General features: G+C 49.4%; 1 protein-coding gene across 1 annotated transcript in view; it reads right to left on the bottom strand.

The window, feature by feature from the left end:
- Positions 1-12,778, bottom strand: part of PLAA (phospholipase A2 activating protein) — a 41,436-nt gene extending 28,658 nt beyond the window's left edge. Inside the window, exon 1 of the mRNA XM_059656523.1 lies at positions 12,398-12,778. Coding sequence (XP_059512506.1) covers positions 12,398-12,765 — 368 coding nt within the window. The 5' untranslated portion in view covers positions 12,766-12,778. The remainder of the gene's footprint in view (positions 1-12,397) is intronic.
- Between the last annotated feature and the right edge of the window lie 1,549 nt (positions 12,779-14,327).

Below are 14,327 nucleotides of genomic sequence, written 5' to 3'. Positions count from 1 at the left end.
AAGTTGCTTTCCTCATCCTACATTTTCATTTCTACTTAACAGTAATTGTTACCCTGAGAAATCCATGGTGAAGTGAAACCATTCATGCAATTAGGATAATGGAACCCACTATCAATAAGCCTTAAACACTGAGGACGTTTTCACATTATCAAACATAAACTTTGTACCCATCAGTATAGTACAGTGATGGCGAACCTATGACACGTGTGTCAGAGGTGACACGTGAACTCATTTTTTTGGTTGATTTTTCTTTGTTAAATGGCATTTAAATATATAAAATAAATATCAAACATATAAGTCTTTGTTTTACTGTGGTTGCAAATATCAAAAAATTTCTATATGTGACACGGCACCAGAGTTAAGTTAGGGTTTTTCAAAATGCTGACACGCTGAGCTCAAAAGGTTCGCCATCACTGGTATGTGTATCTAAACAGAATATCAATCATTCTCAATATGCAAACCATAGGAACTGCAAACCATAGGAACTAATACAACTATGTGTAAATGACTGCTCTAGGGACACAGCACATCAACTCCCTGGGGACTGGAAAGATTACCAATTTGTTACACATTTAGTCACTTAGCATCACTGCCTTACATAACAAGTCTAACAGATTATGACATACTATATGAAAGGTGGTTAGTTGCTGAGAGGGATATAAAGAATTATGTATCTGACTTAAGCTAAAGCAAGGAGTTTGCAGTCTAGTTGAAAGAGATGAGATAAATACAGAGATTAAGACTCCTGAGTAAAGACTGAACACACTCATCTATTTTCACTCCCTTCCCAAACACCTCTAAAACAGTGTGTGTGTGTGTGTGTGTGTGTGTGTGTGTGTGTGTAGGCAAATAATGCTGCTAATTTTTGAGCCTTTTGGGCATCCATTGGTAAATTGGTTCTCTACTTTCCCTGCCGCCTGCGTAGAACTCATTTTTCTCATGTCTCCCAAGACTCTTACTACTTTTCTGTCAGCTTCACTACTGGAAGTTAAAATCCTGTTCTTTCTCTTTCTTCCTAGCCTTGTGGGTTTATACCTTTCTTAAAATATATATGTACATATATACACACACACATGTAGATATATGCATGCATGTATATGTATCTATGTATGTAGGCAGCAGGGAAACTAGAGAACCAACCCACCAATAAATCCCCAAAAGGCTAAAGAATTAACAGCATTATGTATGTACCACTAAAAATGGGGACAAGAAAAGGCAGGAACTAAAATAAGGAAAACTAGTTGAAAGTTTTCAGAATCAGTCAGAAGTTGAATCATATGACAAAAAAAAATCTTCAAAGGAAGGTATTTGGTAGTAGCTATTTTTAAACTTGTCCACTTTATTTTGATGGGTTTTTTAAAATGTGTTTTTAGAAACCATTTTATCAATAAAACCAAAGAAATTTAAAAGATAGGATATGATAAAAAAAAATCTGTATACGTAAACCACTAAATTGGCCTGTGTGTCCCTGAGCATCCTGGCATAGATGTTTGCATGCAGCTTTTGTATTGGTCTGCGAAGTTCTTAATGGCAGAATCCAGACCTGGTTCTTTTTATCTTCTCAAGTTCCCAGCACAATGTTCTACGTGGTAAGAATTAAGTACTTCTTGAATCAATAATACCTAAAGTATTACAAAGAAAGAAAAAAGCAGCTAGACACCCCAGCCAGGCGACTGCCCTTTTGTACCCAGCAAAAGTCTGGAGCTTTTTCTTGAGAAAGGTGACAGTTTTGGGGGACACAAAGCGTAGTTGAGCCTTGGGGTATGAGGAACATGTACATTCATAATGGAGGTCTCCCAGTCTAAATAGCATTATTACCCTTTTATTAGCATAGACTAGAGGACCGGTGCACCGCCCTGTCACACTCAAGGCAGGGTCGATGGGGAGGTTGCGGCGCCACCCGTCAAGCACAGAGCAGGGCCCATCAGGGGGTTGGGGAGCTCCCCCATGTCATTCACAGAGCAGGGCCGATAGGGGAGTTGGGGCACAGCCCCCTGTCACACACAGAGCAGGGTGGATCAGGGAGTTGGGGCGCCGCCACTGTCACACTCAGGGCAGGGCCTATGGGGAGGTTATGGCTCTACCCCATCACACACAGAGCAGGGCCCGTGGGGAGCAGGGGGGGTTGAGGCGCCGCCCTGTATCACCCACAGAGCAGGGCTGATCAGGGGGTTGGGGTGCCGCCACTGTCACACTCAGGGCAGGGCCGAAGGGGAGGTTATGGCTCAACCTCGTCACACACAGAGCAGGGCCCATGGGGGGGGCGGGGGGTTGGGGCGCCGCACCCTGTCACACACAGAGCAGGGCCCATGCGGGGGGGGGGGGGGGGTTTGGGGTGCTGCAGCCTGTCACACACACAGCCGCAGGGCGAGCAGGGGGTTGGGGAGCTCCCCCCTATCAGGCACAGAGCAGGGCTGATCAGGGGTTGGGGCGCCTTCCCCTGTCAGGAACAGAGCAGGGCGGATAGGGAGGTTGTGGCCCCGCCCCCTGTAACACACAGAGCCACAGGGTGATCAGGGGGTTTGGGCGCTGCCCCCTGTCACGCTGATCCCGGTGCTGTGAGGCCTCGCGGCTCCACTGATCCTGGTGCTGGGTGGCATATTACCCTTTTACTATATAGGACAGAGGCCTGGTGCATGTGTGGGGGCCAACTGGTTTGCCCTGAAGGGTGTCTGGATCAGGGTGGGGGTCCCCACTGGGGTGCCTGGCCAGCCTGGATGAGGGGATGATGGCTGTTTGCAGCTGGTCACACTCCCTTCTGGGTGGGGGTCCCCACTGGGGTGCCTGGCCAGTCTGGGTGAGGGGCTGAGGGCTGTTTTCAGGCTGGCGGGTGACTGAAGCTCCCAACCACTCCTTCCTTTATTTATTTATTTTTTTATTCTGGGCCAGCTTTAGCTCTGAGGCTTGGTTCCAGCTCTGAAGCCTCGGCTGCTGAAAGCAGGTATCTGGTTTGTTTAGGTTCTATAATCGAAACACTGTTTCAACTCCAGCTCTGAGATCCCGGCTGGCTGAAAGCAGGTTTCTGGGGTTTTGTTTAGCTTCTATATTTGTAACAATGTTTCAAACTGCAAGCTCAGAGGCTGGCAGCGGCAGGCAGGGAACATTGGAGTCCTCCGTCACTGAAGCAAGGAAGCCTCATGTTCGCTTCAAGCTGCCTGGCTGCCGGCCGCCATCTTGGCTGACAGTTAATTTGCATATCACCCAGATTAGCCAATGGGAAGGGTAGCAGAGGTACAGCTAATTACCATGTTTCTCTTTTATTAGATAGGATTAGAATGATGCAGATGTTTTAATTATTATTCAAGTAGCAAGGCAGAGTAGAATCCTTTTTGGACTTACAGTGCTTTTAGGAAGCTCCTGGAAGATGTGTTCCAATAAAACATCAAGGGAGGAAACCAAGAAAGAGAAAGTAAAAGATATTGAGCCCTAGCTGGCTCGGCTCAGGCTCGGTGGATAGAGCCTCAGCCTGCAGACTGAAGGGTCCCAGGTTCGATCCCAGTCAAGGGCACATGTATAGGTTGTGGGCTCAATCCCCAGTAGGGGCAGCTAATCAATGATTCTCTCTCACTGATGTTTCTATCTCTTTCTCCCTCTCCTTTCCTCTCAGAAATCAGTAACAACATATATTTAAAAAATAAATAAATAAAGCACAAGAGGTCCAAAAGGGAATAAAGGAGATAACAATAAAGGGAGGTCCTAGGATTAGTTGTGTACCAGGGGCAGACAGAGCAGGTCAGAAAGTTTTCACCAAAAGAAAGAGGAAACTGTAAAATATCCAGTATGTCTAAAGTCTTGAAAGGAGAGAGATAAACAACTAGCATTTAAAGCTGAATTAGTGATACATAGAAAATTAAGCAAATGAAAACCCAAAATAAGGCAATTAGTAGCTATAGGGAGATCATAAAATTGTTAAAGTTATCAGTTTACTCCATAGCTTAGGTGCACACAGACTCTGTACAGTCACAATACTGATTCAGTTTCAATTAAGTCAATTTAAGGGCATTTGTGATAGGCATTGGCAGAAGGTGAAAAGAGAGCTAAATTCTCATATTCCACAATAAGATCTACAGAAAATACCTGAAATACACTATCCTCGCTAATAGACAAACATGGCAATTGACTATACCTTCGCTATGCCTCCCATTGGCTAATCAGTGAGATATGTAAATTAACCACCAACAAAGATGGCGGCTAATTTGCATACTGCAGGCAGGGCGGCACAATGCCAGCCACCAGCGCGAGCCACCATCCAGGCCCCCGTGGGCAACCCCAGAAGCCGCCTGTCTGCCGCCCGTGATAGGATCCAATCCGGGCCGCAGGCCGGCCCCGGAAGCCCCAGAAGCCGCCTGATATGGCAGTAACTCTATCAGTAAGCACTCTGAAAGTCAGTGGCATGAATGCACCAATTAAAAGACAGATTATGAGGGTGAATCAAAAACAAAACCCACTTTATATATAAATACACATATAGATTAAAAGTAAATGAATTAAGTTGCAGCCTGTTTTGCTCAGTGGATAGAGCATTAGCCCGTGGACTGAAGTGTCCCAGGTTCGATTCCAGTCAAGGGCAAGTATCTCAGTTGCTGGCTTGATCCCCAGTCCCTATCAGAGCATGTGCAGGAGGCAACCAACCAATGTGTCTCTCCCTTTCCCTTCACTCTAAAATTCAATGGAAAAATATTCTTGGGTGAAGATTAACAAAAACAAAGTAAATGGATTAAGTAACATTAAAGAGATTATAAGAAAAATATATTCCAAATTTTGGTAGTTGTATAATGGTTATGTTTAAATTATTAAAACCTAAGAAATTGGGTGAAGGGTACATATAATATGCTCTAGTATTTTATAGGTTTTTTTTACATGTATGAGATTATTTCAAATTAAAATATTAAAAAATTAAAAATTAATAAAATATTAATTGAAATGTATCTTCATTACATGAAAAATCTCCTAATTGCTTCTAGCATAATTTATTAAATTGTGCTAAAATTTACAAGGGTTCAATTAAAAAATACCTTAATTCTAAATGATATAATAGAAAATATATAATAGTGCAGTTATAAGCACTTATCTGAAAATAAAATTTAAAGAAGTGAATTTAAAGAAGGGATTAGCCAAAGAAAATATATGCACAACCCATGGACACAGACAACAGTGTTGGCCAGAGAGAAGTGTGGGGCAAGAGCTGTGTAGAGGGGGCAAAAGGGACATCCTATATCTACACTAATAAAAGAGAAAAATGGTAATTGGTGTACGACGATACCCTTTTCATTGGCTAATCAGGGCTATATGCAAATTAACTGCCAACAAGATGGCGGTTAATTTGCATATGTAGGCACAATGCAGGGAGGCGAAAGGGAAAGTAGGAAGAAGCCCCCTGCCACCGACAGTGATTGAAAACCCAGGGGGGAGCTAGGAGCTGGGGGGCAGGGCAAAGGCGGCCCTGGGGCCACCTTTGCCCCGCCCCCCAGCCATGATTGGAGAATCAGGTGCCTTTGCCGCCCTGGCCAGGGATAGCAGGAAGTAGGGGTGGAGCCAGCAACTGGAGCTGGGCACGGTTGAAGCTGGCAGTCCCAGGAGCTAGGGATCCCTTGCCTGGGCCTAAAGCGGAGCCCATGATCGGGGGGCCGCTGCAGCTGCGGGTCCCCGCTGCCCGGGCCGGACGCCTAGGCCAGTAGCGTTAGGCCTGGGCAGGGGCAGAGCCTGCAACCACGGGGAGCTGGGGGTCCCCTGCCCAGGCCTGACACCTGTGCCGGAGGCCTCAGGCCTGGTCAAGGGGCCGATCCGGTGATTGGTGATCGGAGGGTGATGAGGGTCAACTCCTCTGGCCGAGGCATCAGGCCTGGGCGGGGGGCTGAGCCGGGGATTGGGGTGATATGATGGTCCCCTTGCCCAGGCCTGAAGCCTGGGTCAGAGGTGTCAGGCTTGGGCGGGGGGTGGAGCAAGCGATCAGAGGGAGATGGGGGTCCCCTGCCCAGGCATGATTCCTGGGCCAGAGGCCTCAGGCCTGGGCGGGGGCCAGAGCCAGTGATCGGGGGGAGATGGGGGTCCCCTGTCCAAGCCTGACACCTCTGGCAGAGGCGTCAGGCCTGGGCAAGGGGCCGATCAGGCAATCGGAGGGTGATGGGGGTCTACGCCTCTGGCTGAGGCATCAGGCCTGGGCAAGGAGCAGAGCCAGCAATCAGAAGGGTCTGGGGGTCCCCTGCCCAGGCCTGACGCCTGGGCCAGAGGCATCAGGCCTGGGCTGGGGGCAGAACCAGTGATGGGGGGAAATGAGGGTCCCCTGCCCAGGCCTGACGCCTCTGTCAGAGGCCAATCCTGCGATTGGAGGGTGATGGGGGTCAACGCCTGAGGGCTCCCAGTATGTGAGAGGGGGCAGGCTGGGCTGAGGGACACTCCACCCCACACACACACCCAGTGCACGAATTTCGTGCACCGGGCCCCTAGTAATAATAATAAAAGGCTAATATGCAAATTGGCTGAACGGCAGAATGGCCGGTTGCTATGATGTGCACTGGCCACCAGGGGGCAGACGCTCAATGCAGGAGCTGCCCCCTGGTGGTCAGTGCACTTCCATATGGGGAGTGCCACTCAGCCAGAAGCTGGTTCATGGCTGGCCAGCGCAGAGGTGATGGCAGGAGCCTCTCCCACCTCCGTGGCAGCACTAAGAATGACCAACTAATGGTTTAGGCCCGATCCCTTGGGGGCCTAAGCCTTTAGTCGGACATCCCCCGAGGGCTCCCTGGCTGCCAGAAGGATGTCTGACTGCAAGCTTAGGCCTGATCCCCCGGGGAGTAGGCCTAAGTCAACAGGTGGACATCCCCCAAGGGGTCCTGGACTGCAAATGGGCGCGGGCCGGGCTGAGGACCACTCCCCCACTAAGTGTACAAATTTTTGTGCACCGGGCCTCTGGTTTTAAAAATAAAAAGAAATAGCAATATAGTCATGCACTGCATAATCTTTCAGTCAATTGGACTGCATGTGATGTAATCCCATAAGATTATAATGGAGTGGATTACATATCTGTAGTGATGCTGGTGTAAACAAACCTATCATTCATATAGAAGTATAGCACATACAATTATGTACTTGATAATGGTAATAAAGGCACGTAACTGGTTTATGTATTTACTATACTATGCTTTTTATCGTTATTTTAGAGTATACTCTACTTATAAAAATACTAGAGGCCCGATGCACGAAATTCGTGCACTGGGGGGTGGGGTTCCCTCAGCCCAGCCTGCCCCTCTCAGTCTGGGAGCCCTCAGTGGATGTCCTACTGATGGCTACAGTCTGGCAGCAGAGGCTCGGAGCAGGTGTGTGTGTGTGTGTGTGTGTGTGTGTGTGTGTGTGTCTGTGTCTGTCTGCTAGGGCCTGAACCCAGCCACACCACGTAGGCGCGAAGCAGTTGCCGTGTGTGTGTGTGTGTGTGTGTGTGTGTGTCCACTGGGGTTATCTGCCCCCAGCCACATTGGAGGCTCAGAGCAGGCACTGTGTGTGTGTGTGTGTGTGTGTGTGTGTGTGTCTGCTGGGGCCTGCCCCCAGCCACACCATGGAGGCTTGGAGCAGGAGCCCCTGTGTTGATCTCTCAGGTTCCTGGACTCAATGCATGTTGTACTCTCCCTTGAGCTATGGCCAGGATGGGGGTGCTGCTTGCAAGCCGGGCTTTCCTGCTCCCGGATCGCCATGGCGACCAGGGAGCAGGCCCAGCTGGGGGCTGCCCACAGGCCAGGCTTTCCCGCTCTCAGGTCTCCATGGCAGCTGGGGAGCAGGCCCAGCTTGGAGCTTCCCGCAGGCAGGGCTTGCTCTCCTGCTCCCAGATCCCCATGGTGACCGGGGAGCAGGCCTAGCTGGGGGCTGCCCGCAAGCTGGGCTTTCCTGCTCCCCTTTCAGGCTCAGCCTGGGGCTGCCCGCAGGCCAGGCTTGCTTTCCTGCTCCCAGATCACCATGGCAACTGGGCAGCAGGCAAAGTTTGGGGCTGCCCGCAGGCCAGGCTTGCTTTCCTGCTCCTGGATCCTCCTGGCGACTGGGGAGAAGGCACAACTGGGGACTGCCCGTAGGCGGGGCTTGCTTTCCTGCTCCCGGATCAGGCGCAGCTGGGGGCTGCCTACAGGCCGCACTTTTCTACTTACCGATTGCTGGATCACCACAGCGACCTAGGGCCCAGCGGCACTTTCCTGCTCTCCAATAGTCATAGGGTCCCGGCTGGGGGCGGGGCTTAGCAGTGCGGGGCTTAGGTGGCACGGGAGTCCTGGCTGGGGGCTCAGGTGGCACACAGGGGTCCCGGCTGGGGGCGGGGCTTATGCCCCGCTGCCCAGGGCTGCACATGGGGCCCGGATGGCAGCTCGCGCTGTTCCGCGCTGCCTGTAGTATAGGATAGGGGCCTGGTGCACGGGTGGGGGCCGGCTGGTTTGCCCTGAAAGTGTCCCAGATCAGGGTGGGGGTCCTGCTTGGGTGCCAGGCCAGCCTGGATGACCGGCTGAAGGCTGTTTGCATCTGGTCACACCCCCTTCAGGGTGGGGGTCCCCACTGGGGTGCCTGGCCAGTCTGGGTGAGGGCCTGAGAGCCGTTTTCAGGCTGGAGGGCAACTTAAGCTCCCAGCCTCTCCTTTTTTTCTTTTTTTTTATTCTGGAATTCATTTACCTTCTATAGATGTCACAGGAGCTGAGAGCCGGCTCCAGCTCTGAGGGCTGAATGCAGGTTCTGGGTCTGTTTGGCTTCTATAATTGAAACTCTGTTGCCATCACAGCAGCTCTAAGCTCTGAGGCCGAAGCTGGCCGAAAGCAGGTCTCTGGAGCTTGTTTAGCTTCTATAATTGCAACATAGTTGCTTAGACTGCAGCTCAGAGCCGGGCTGCAGCAGGCGGGGAACCTTGGCTTCCTCCATCGCTGGAGCAAGCAAGCCTCCTGTTTGCTTCAGCTGCATGGCTGCCGGCCACCATCTTGGCTGGCAGTTAATTTGCATATCGCCCTGATTAGCCAATGGGAAGGGTGTCGGGGTTATGGTCAAATTGCATGTTTCTCTTTTATTAGATAGTAAGTTTGCTGTAAAACAGTATGCTGTGTTACACTGCAGGAGCCTCATACATCTGTTTACGGCGTCTCTGAATTTGTATCATTTTCTCTGTGCTTGATTTAATCTCGTGTTGTTTTGTACAGAAACATGCTGCACAGGACTGTATCTTAAGAGCAAATAGTCTAGGTGTGTAGTCTGGCTATATCGTTTAGATTAGTGTATGTGAACTCTGAGGTTCGCACAGCGAAATCACCTATAAACACTTTTCTCAGAATGTATCCTCCTAGTTAAGCAGCACATGACTGTACAGCATTTTATATAGAGATAAGTAAAATAAAAAATAAGCAGTTATTAGGAGATGAAAATTTTGCCTCCGAGAAAGGGAAATGGGGAGTGGGAAGGGACTTGCTCTGATTTATTAACAAACCCCACAGAAGTATTTGCCTAAGGTCCCAAAGTGATGAGTGTTTATGAGACCATGGCATAGTCAGGAGAGATCTAATGCAGAATGTAAAATCTGTGGTTGTGTCTTTCAAATATGGATAGTTTTCAAAGGCAAAACAATAGTTGTGATAGACTTAAGAAATCCAGTTTAATCTGAAGTGGGCTTATAGCAGCCTGAAGCAATCTCAAAGAATGGTATGCTGACTGGTTCAGTTTAATGTACAACCAAAAAGAAAAAAAATCAGAAAGAAAAATATGTCTCTTTTCTGAAGGACTTTCAGAAGGCCCAGGTATTTTGGGGATTCCCAACAGGCTTTTGTGAAAGATGAGGTATCTAGTCCACCCTTGAACTATTTTGCATCCCTGAAACTAAATTCCCCCATCATTTCCAGTCCACCCCTACACTACCTGATCCAGAAACCTAACGAAAACAACCTTCATTAACTACTTCTCCAAACATTTTACAGCGCTTCATTACTGTATTAATAAGCAATGAAATAAAAATCGTCAGGATTATCAGCCCGAGGACACTTTGACAACATTAAAAGTATGGTTGAGACACGCTAGTTTGGGATGCGTAAGAAGTTCATCACCCAGTGACTGTGAGATGCTCTACCCTAAGCAACTGGAAATAAGAAGTAAAACTATCTATCTCTCCAATCATCTACCATCTTGCCCTGTGCCTGGCACAATGCAGGCTCTCAATCAGTGTTAAGTGAAAAAATACGTAAATAAATTTTGAAAAACTAAACAAAAAAAACAACAACAACATGAGTTAAACGAAAGAACCAGTTTTCAGATAGAGGATCATTTCAGCCCCAAGTTCCTCAAGTTCCTGGTAAACACAATCACTCCAGTGATTTAAGTTCTTGTCAACCTAGCACACTCATACACAACATGCACAGATGGAGCCACGACACCTGGCATCCCCTTTAGATACTCCTCATGTCAACATTTACACTCTAGTGGGCATGTGCTTCTACTGACCTCCATTTTAGATGTACACGTTAACAGTAATCGTCTTCAAACACACACTACTATTACGAGGTGGTCTGGAATATCACACAACCTTAGAAGAGACCTTTAGAAGTCATCTCCAGTTCAATACAGGAGTTTGCTCTACAATATCCTAGCCAGTGGTCGGCAAACTCATTAGTCAACAGAGCCAAATATCAACAGTACAACGACTGAAATTTCTTTTGAGAGCCAAATTTTTTAAACTTAAACTATATAGGTAGGTACATTGTTATTAACTTACTTAGGGTACTCCTGAGGCTTAGGAAGAGCCACACTCAAGGGGCCAAAGAGCCGCATGTGGCTCGAGAGCCGCAGTGTGCCGACCACGGCCCTACGCTAGTCTATCTCGCCCGGGTACACTACTGTAAATGCCTCCAAAATGATCCACTTCCACCTTTACCCCTTTGCAATCCGTTCTCCACCGGCAGCTCGCAGGAACTTCTCAACAGGTAAATGGAATCGTGCTGCTTATTGCTTGAAACCCTTTAAATAAAGGCTTCGAACTAGGACAACCCTTCCTCTGCCCTCAAAGACTTGCCCCACCTCACAGCGCATTCCCTCCTGCACAAAGCGGCTGTCTTCTTGCTCAGTCCAGGGCCTCTGAGTGTGTCCCTCCCGCCACCTACAGTGCTCTTCCAATTCGCCTTCCTTCTTCCTGGCTCCCATGACAAGCTCCATGTGTCAGATTAAAAAAAGAAAAGAAAGCCCTAACCGGTTTGGCTCAGTGGATAGAGCGTTGGCCTGCGGACTGAAGGGTCCCAGGTTCGATTCTGATCAAGGGCATGTACCTTGGTTGTGGGCACATCCCCAGTAGAGAGTGTGCAGGAGGCAGCTGATCGATGTTTCTCTCTCATCGATGTTTCTAACTCTCTATCCCTCTTCCTTCCTCTCTGTAAAAAATCAATAAAATATATTTCAAAAAAAGAAAACACCTCCTCAGAAAGGCTTCCTTCTCTAACATCTCTCTCCACTCAACTCTATATGGATACTTGTTTTCCTTATGCCAAATATGTAATTATTTTTCTATTGTTTTTTTGATCCATCTTCCCTTCCACATTATAAGCAAGTTCATTAAAACATAAGAGAACTTGTCTGTCCTCTTCTTCTAACCAAACAAATTAGAGGGCACTCAACCCATAGCTACCATCTGAATTTATGGATCACCCAACCTCCGTGTGAAACCTCTACTGATGGGGAGGCTAACAAAGTAACTCTGCTCCAATTTTTCTCTTTCTGAACTGAAATCTGTTTTCCAGTGACAATCGGCCAAATCAAGGCTGAACTCTTGAACTCGATTTGCACTGGAGCTTAACCTTTTGTGCCTTTATTTGTGAGTGAGGAGGCAATGGACTTTCTCTCCTCGAAAAGCAGCAAACCCCCCCACACACGTCCACAGAACATGTGAGAGATCGCCTCCCCTCCATCGAAGCCCATCACAGGCCCCAGGCTAAGCAACTCCGACTTGGACAACTTTCTGCAGGGCCATGTTTGAGAACTGAGGCTACAGAGCACATCCTAGAGCGGATGCGTTCACACGGCCTCACGCAGGAGGGTGCACGGGGCGTCCATCAGTTTCCAAAATCTCAAAGCCACACGGGACATCGTCGTCCAAAAACTGAAGCCCCAAGAGGGAAGAAGTTCGTCCAAGGTCACCCGCTCGATCGTGGTCAAGTCGGGACACGAAAGCAGGTCCCTGGCCCCCCCAACCCGCTGCTCCTCCCACCCAAGCGCCCCGGTGGCTCCCACCGCGCGCCCCGAGCGCCCGTGCTCTCGGGACCGGGAGGGAACGCAGCCCTGAGCGCAGGCCGGGGAGGACGGGAGCGGGCAGGGCGCAGCCGGGAGGGTTAGCTCTCTCCCCACGCGCGGCAGGACGCGTGCAACACAGTCAGGGGCGCGGGGGTGCCGGGCTCGCAGCGCTCACCTGTCCGGCACCCAGAGGCGGGTGGTGCGGTCCCGGGACACGGACACAAAGGCCCCCGGCGGATAGAGGCAGCACACCAGGCCCCGCACGTCCAGCTCGTGGCCCTGGAGCGAGCAGCTCAGCCGATACCTAGCGGCGACGCTCTCCATGGCCCCGGTCGGTCCGGCGCCCGGGCCCGGGCCCGAGCAAGAGCAGTCGGCAGGGGCGGTGGGGTGTGCGAAGGGCCGCGGCGCGAGAGGGACTTGCAGAGGAGAGGCGCCCTGACACCGGAAGAGCCCGAGCGCCAGTGCGGAAGGGCGGCCGGGAAGGGGCGCGCCGGGCGGGCCGAGTGACACAGCAACCCCGACCGGCACGCCGGAATTTATCATCAGCCCCGGCCCGGCCCGCGTGACGCAGAGGGTGCGCGCCAGCCCGCCCGGAGGCCGAAGGGGAGCAAGGCCGCCGCCCCCCTGCGCTCGGCCCGGGGGGCCGGGGAAAAGCCACACGCCCGCCCGCTCTGCCCAGGCGCCCCAAACCCGGCGCTGGCCAAGGCCTCGTTTTTCCTGAGCTCGGGCTGAGCTGCGCATTACCATCTGGGAGGCAGGCGGGGACTACAAATCCCACAATGCCACGCGACGGGGTGGCGTGTGCCGCGGGTGCGCGGAATCCTGGTATTTTAAATCCTGGTCTGCAGAGCTCAGGTCTGTTGAAGTTACTTAGAGTGGTGATCTATTAGGGCAGCTTTCTCCGCATTCCCCAAACCTATGCATAGTCTCCTGATATCTTTACAAGTTAAACGTTTTTGTTGTGTTTTTGTTTCTTTGTTGTTTTTGTGGTGTGTTTTTAATTAAGACGAGAGAGTTTGGGGCCAAATTGGAAACAATCGCTTGCCTTAAGTTCTGTGAACACTAAACTGGGGTCTTGGTACTTAAAACTTAATACTTTGTGTTAAGCATTTTAAAGATTTCAAATAGTTTCAACTCTCATTTTGATAGGGGGACTTATAATCTGATAGAGCATCTAAATTAATTTGAAAATTAACCATATTTTAAATCTTAGAACACATACTTATGTGAATAGGGGTTAAGTTTCTTATTTGTGAGTAGGGGGTTAAATTTTTCTGAAGTTTCCTTTTTAAGGCTTGTGCAAAGCGATTAAGGAGGTGACTCAGCTGTGAATCTGGCAAGCAGAACCTATAAGCGTGGTCAGACCCACCTACCAGGAGTCAAAACATCATCTCATCACCTTATGATTAAGGACAATAGGTGACTTCTGCGGACCGCCAGGACTACACATAACTGAATTCCACTCACCCTAGCCCAGTGGTGGGCAAACCGCGGCTCTCGAGCCACATGCGGCTCTTTGGCCCCTTGAGGGTGGCTCTTCCACAAAATACCACGTGTGGGCGCGCCCGTACAGTGCAAAGTTGACTTAAAACTTTACGTAAAGTTTATTAAGTTAATTTTAGGGAACATTGTGGAGTGAAAGAAGATGTAGTGTTGAGGATTGAGAAAGGTATGTTGAGATGGTTTGGACATATAGAGAGGATGAACGAATGAACGAAAGGAGATAGACGAAACAAGTATACGAGTGTGGATGGGAGAGTTGGAAGGGGTCGACCTCAGCGAACGTACCTCAATCAGATTGAGGACATTTTTAGCAAAGGCCAGTTTAGGAGTACCCTAATTAAGTTAATAACAATGTATGTACCTATATAGTTTAAGTTTAAAAAATTTGGCTCTCAAAAGAAATTTCAATCGTTGTACTGTTGATATTTGGCTCTGTTGACCAATGAGTTTGCCGACCACTGCCCTAGCCCCTTCCCCTTTATAATCCTGTCCCTTGCACCTTGCTGTAAGACAGGATTTGAATGCTTATAAGCTCCCTGTCTTCTTGGTTGGCTGGTCTTCTCAGTAAATGCCTTACATGATTCAACCCTGCCTTAGTTATT

The sequence above is a fragment of the Myotis daubentonii genome, chromosome 11 (genome assembly GCF_963259705.1).
Source record: "Myotis daubentonii chromosome 11, mMyoDau2.1, whole genome shotgun sequence".
NCBI lineage: Eukaryota > Metazoa > Chordata > Mammalia > Chiroptera > Vespertilionidae > Myotis > Myotis daubentonii.
This window is presented reverse-complemented; position numbering and strand designations above follow the sequence as displayed.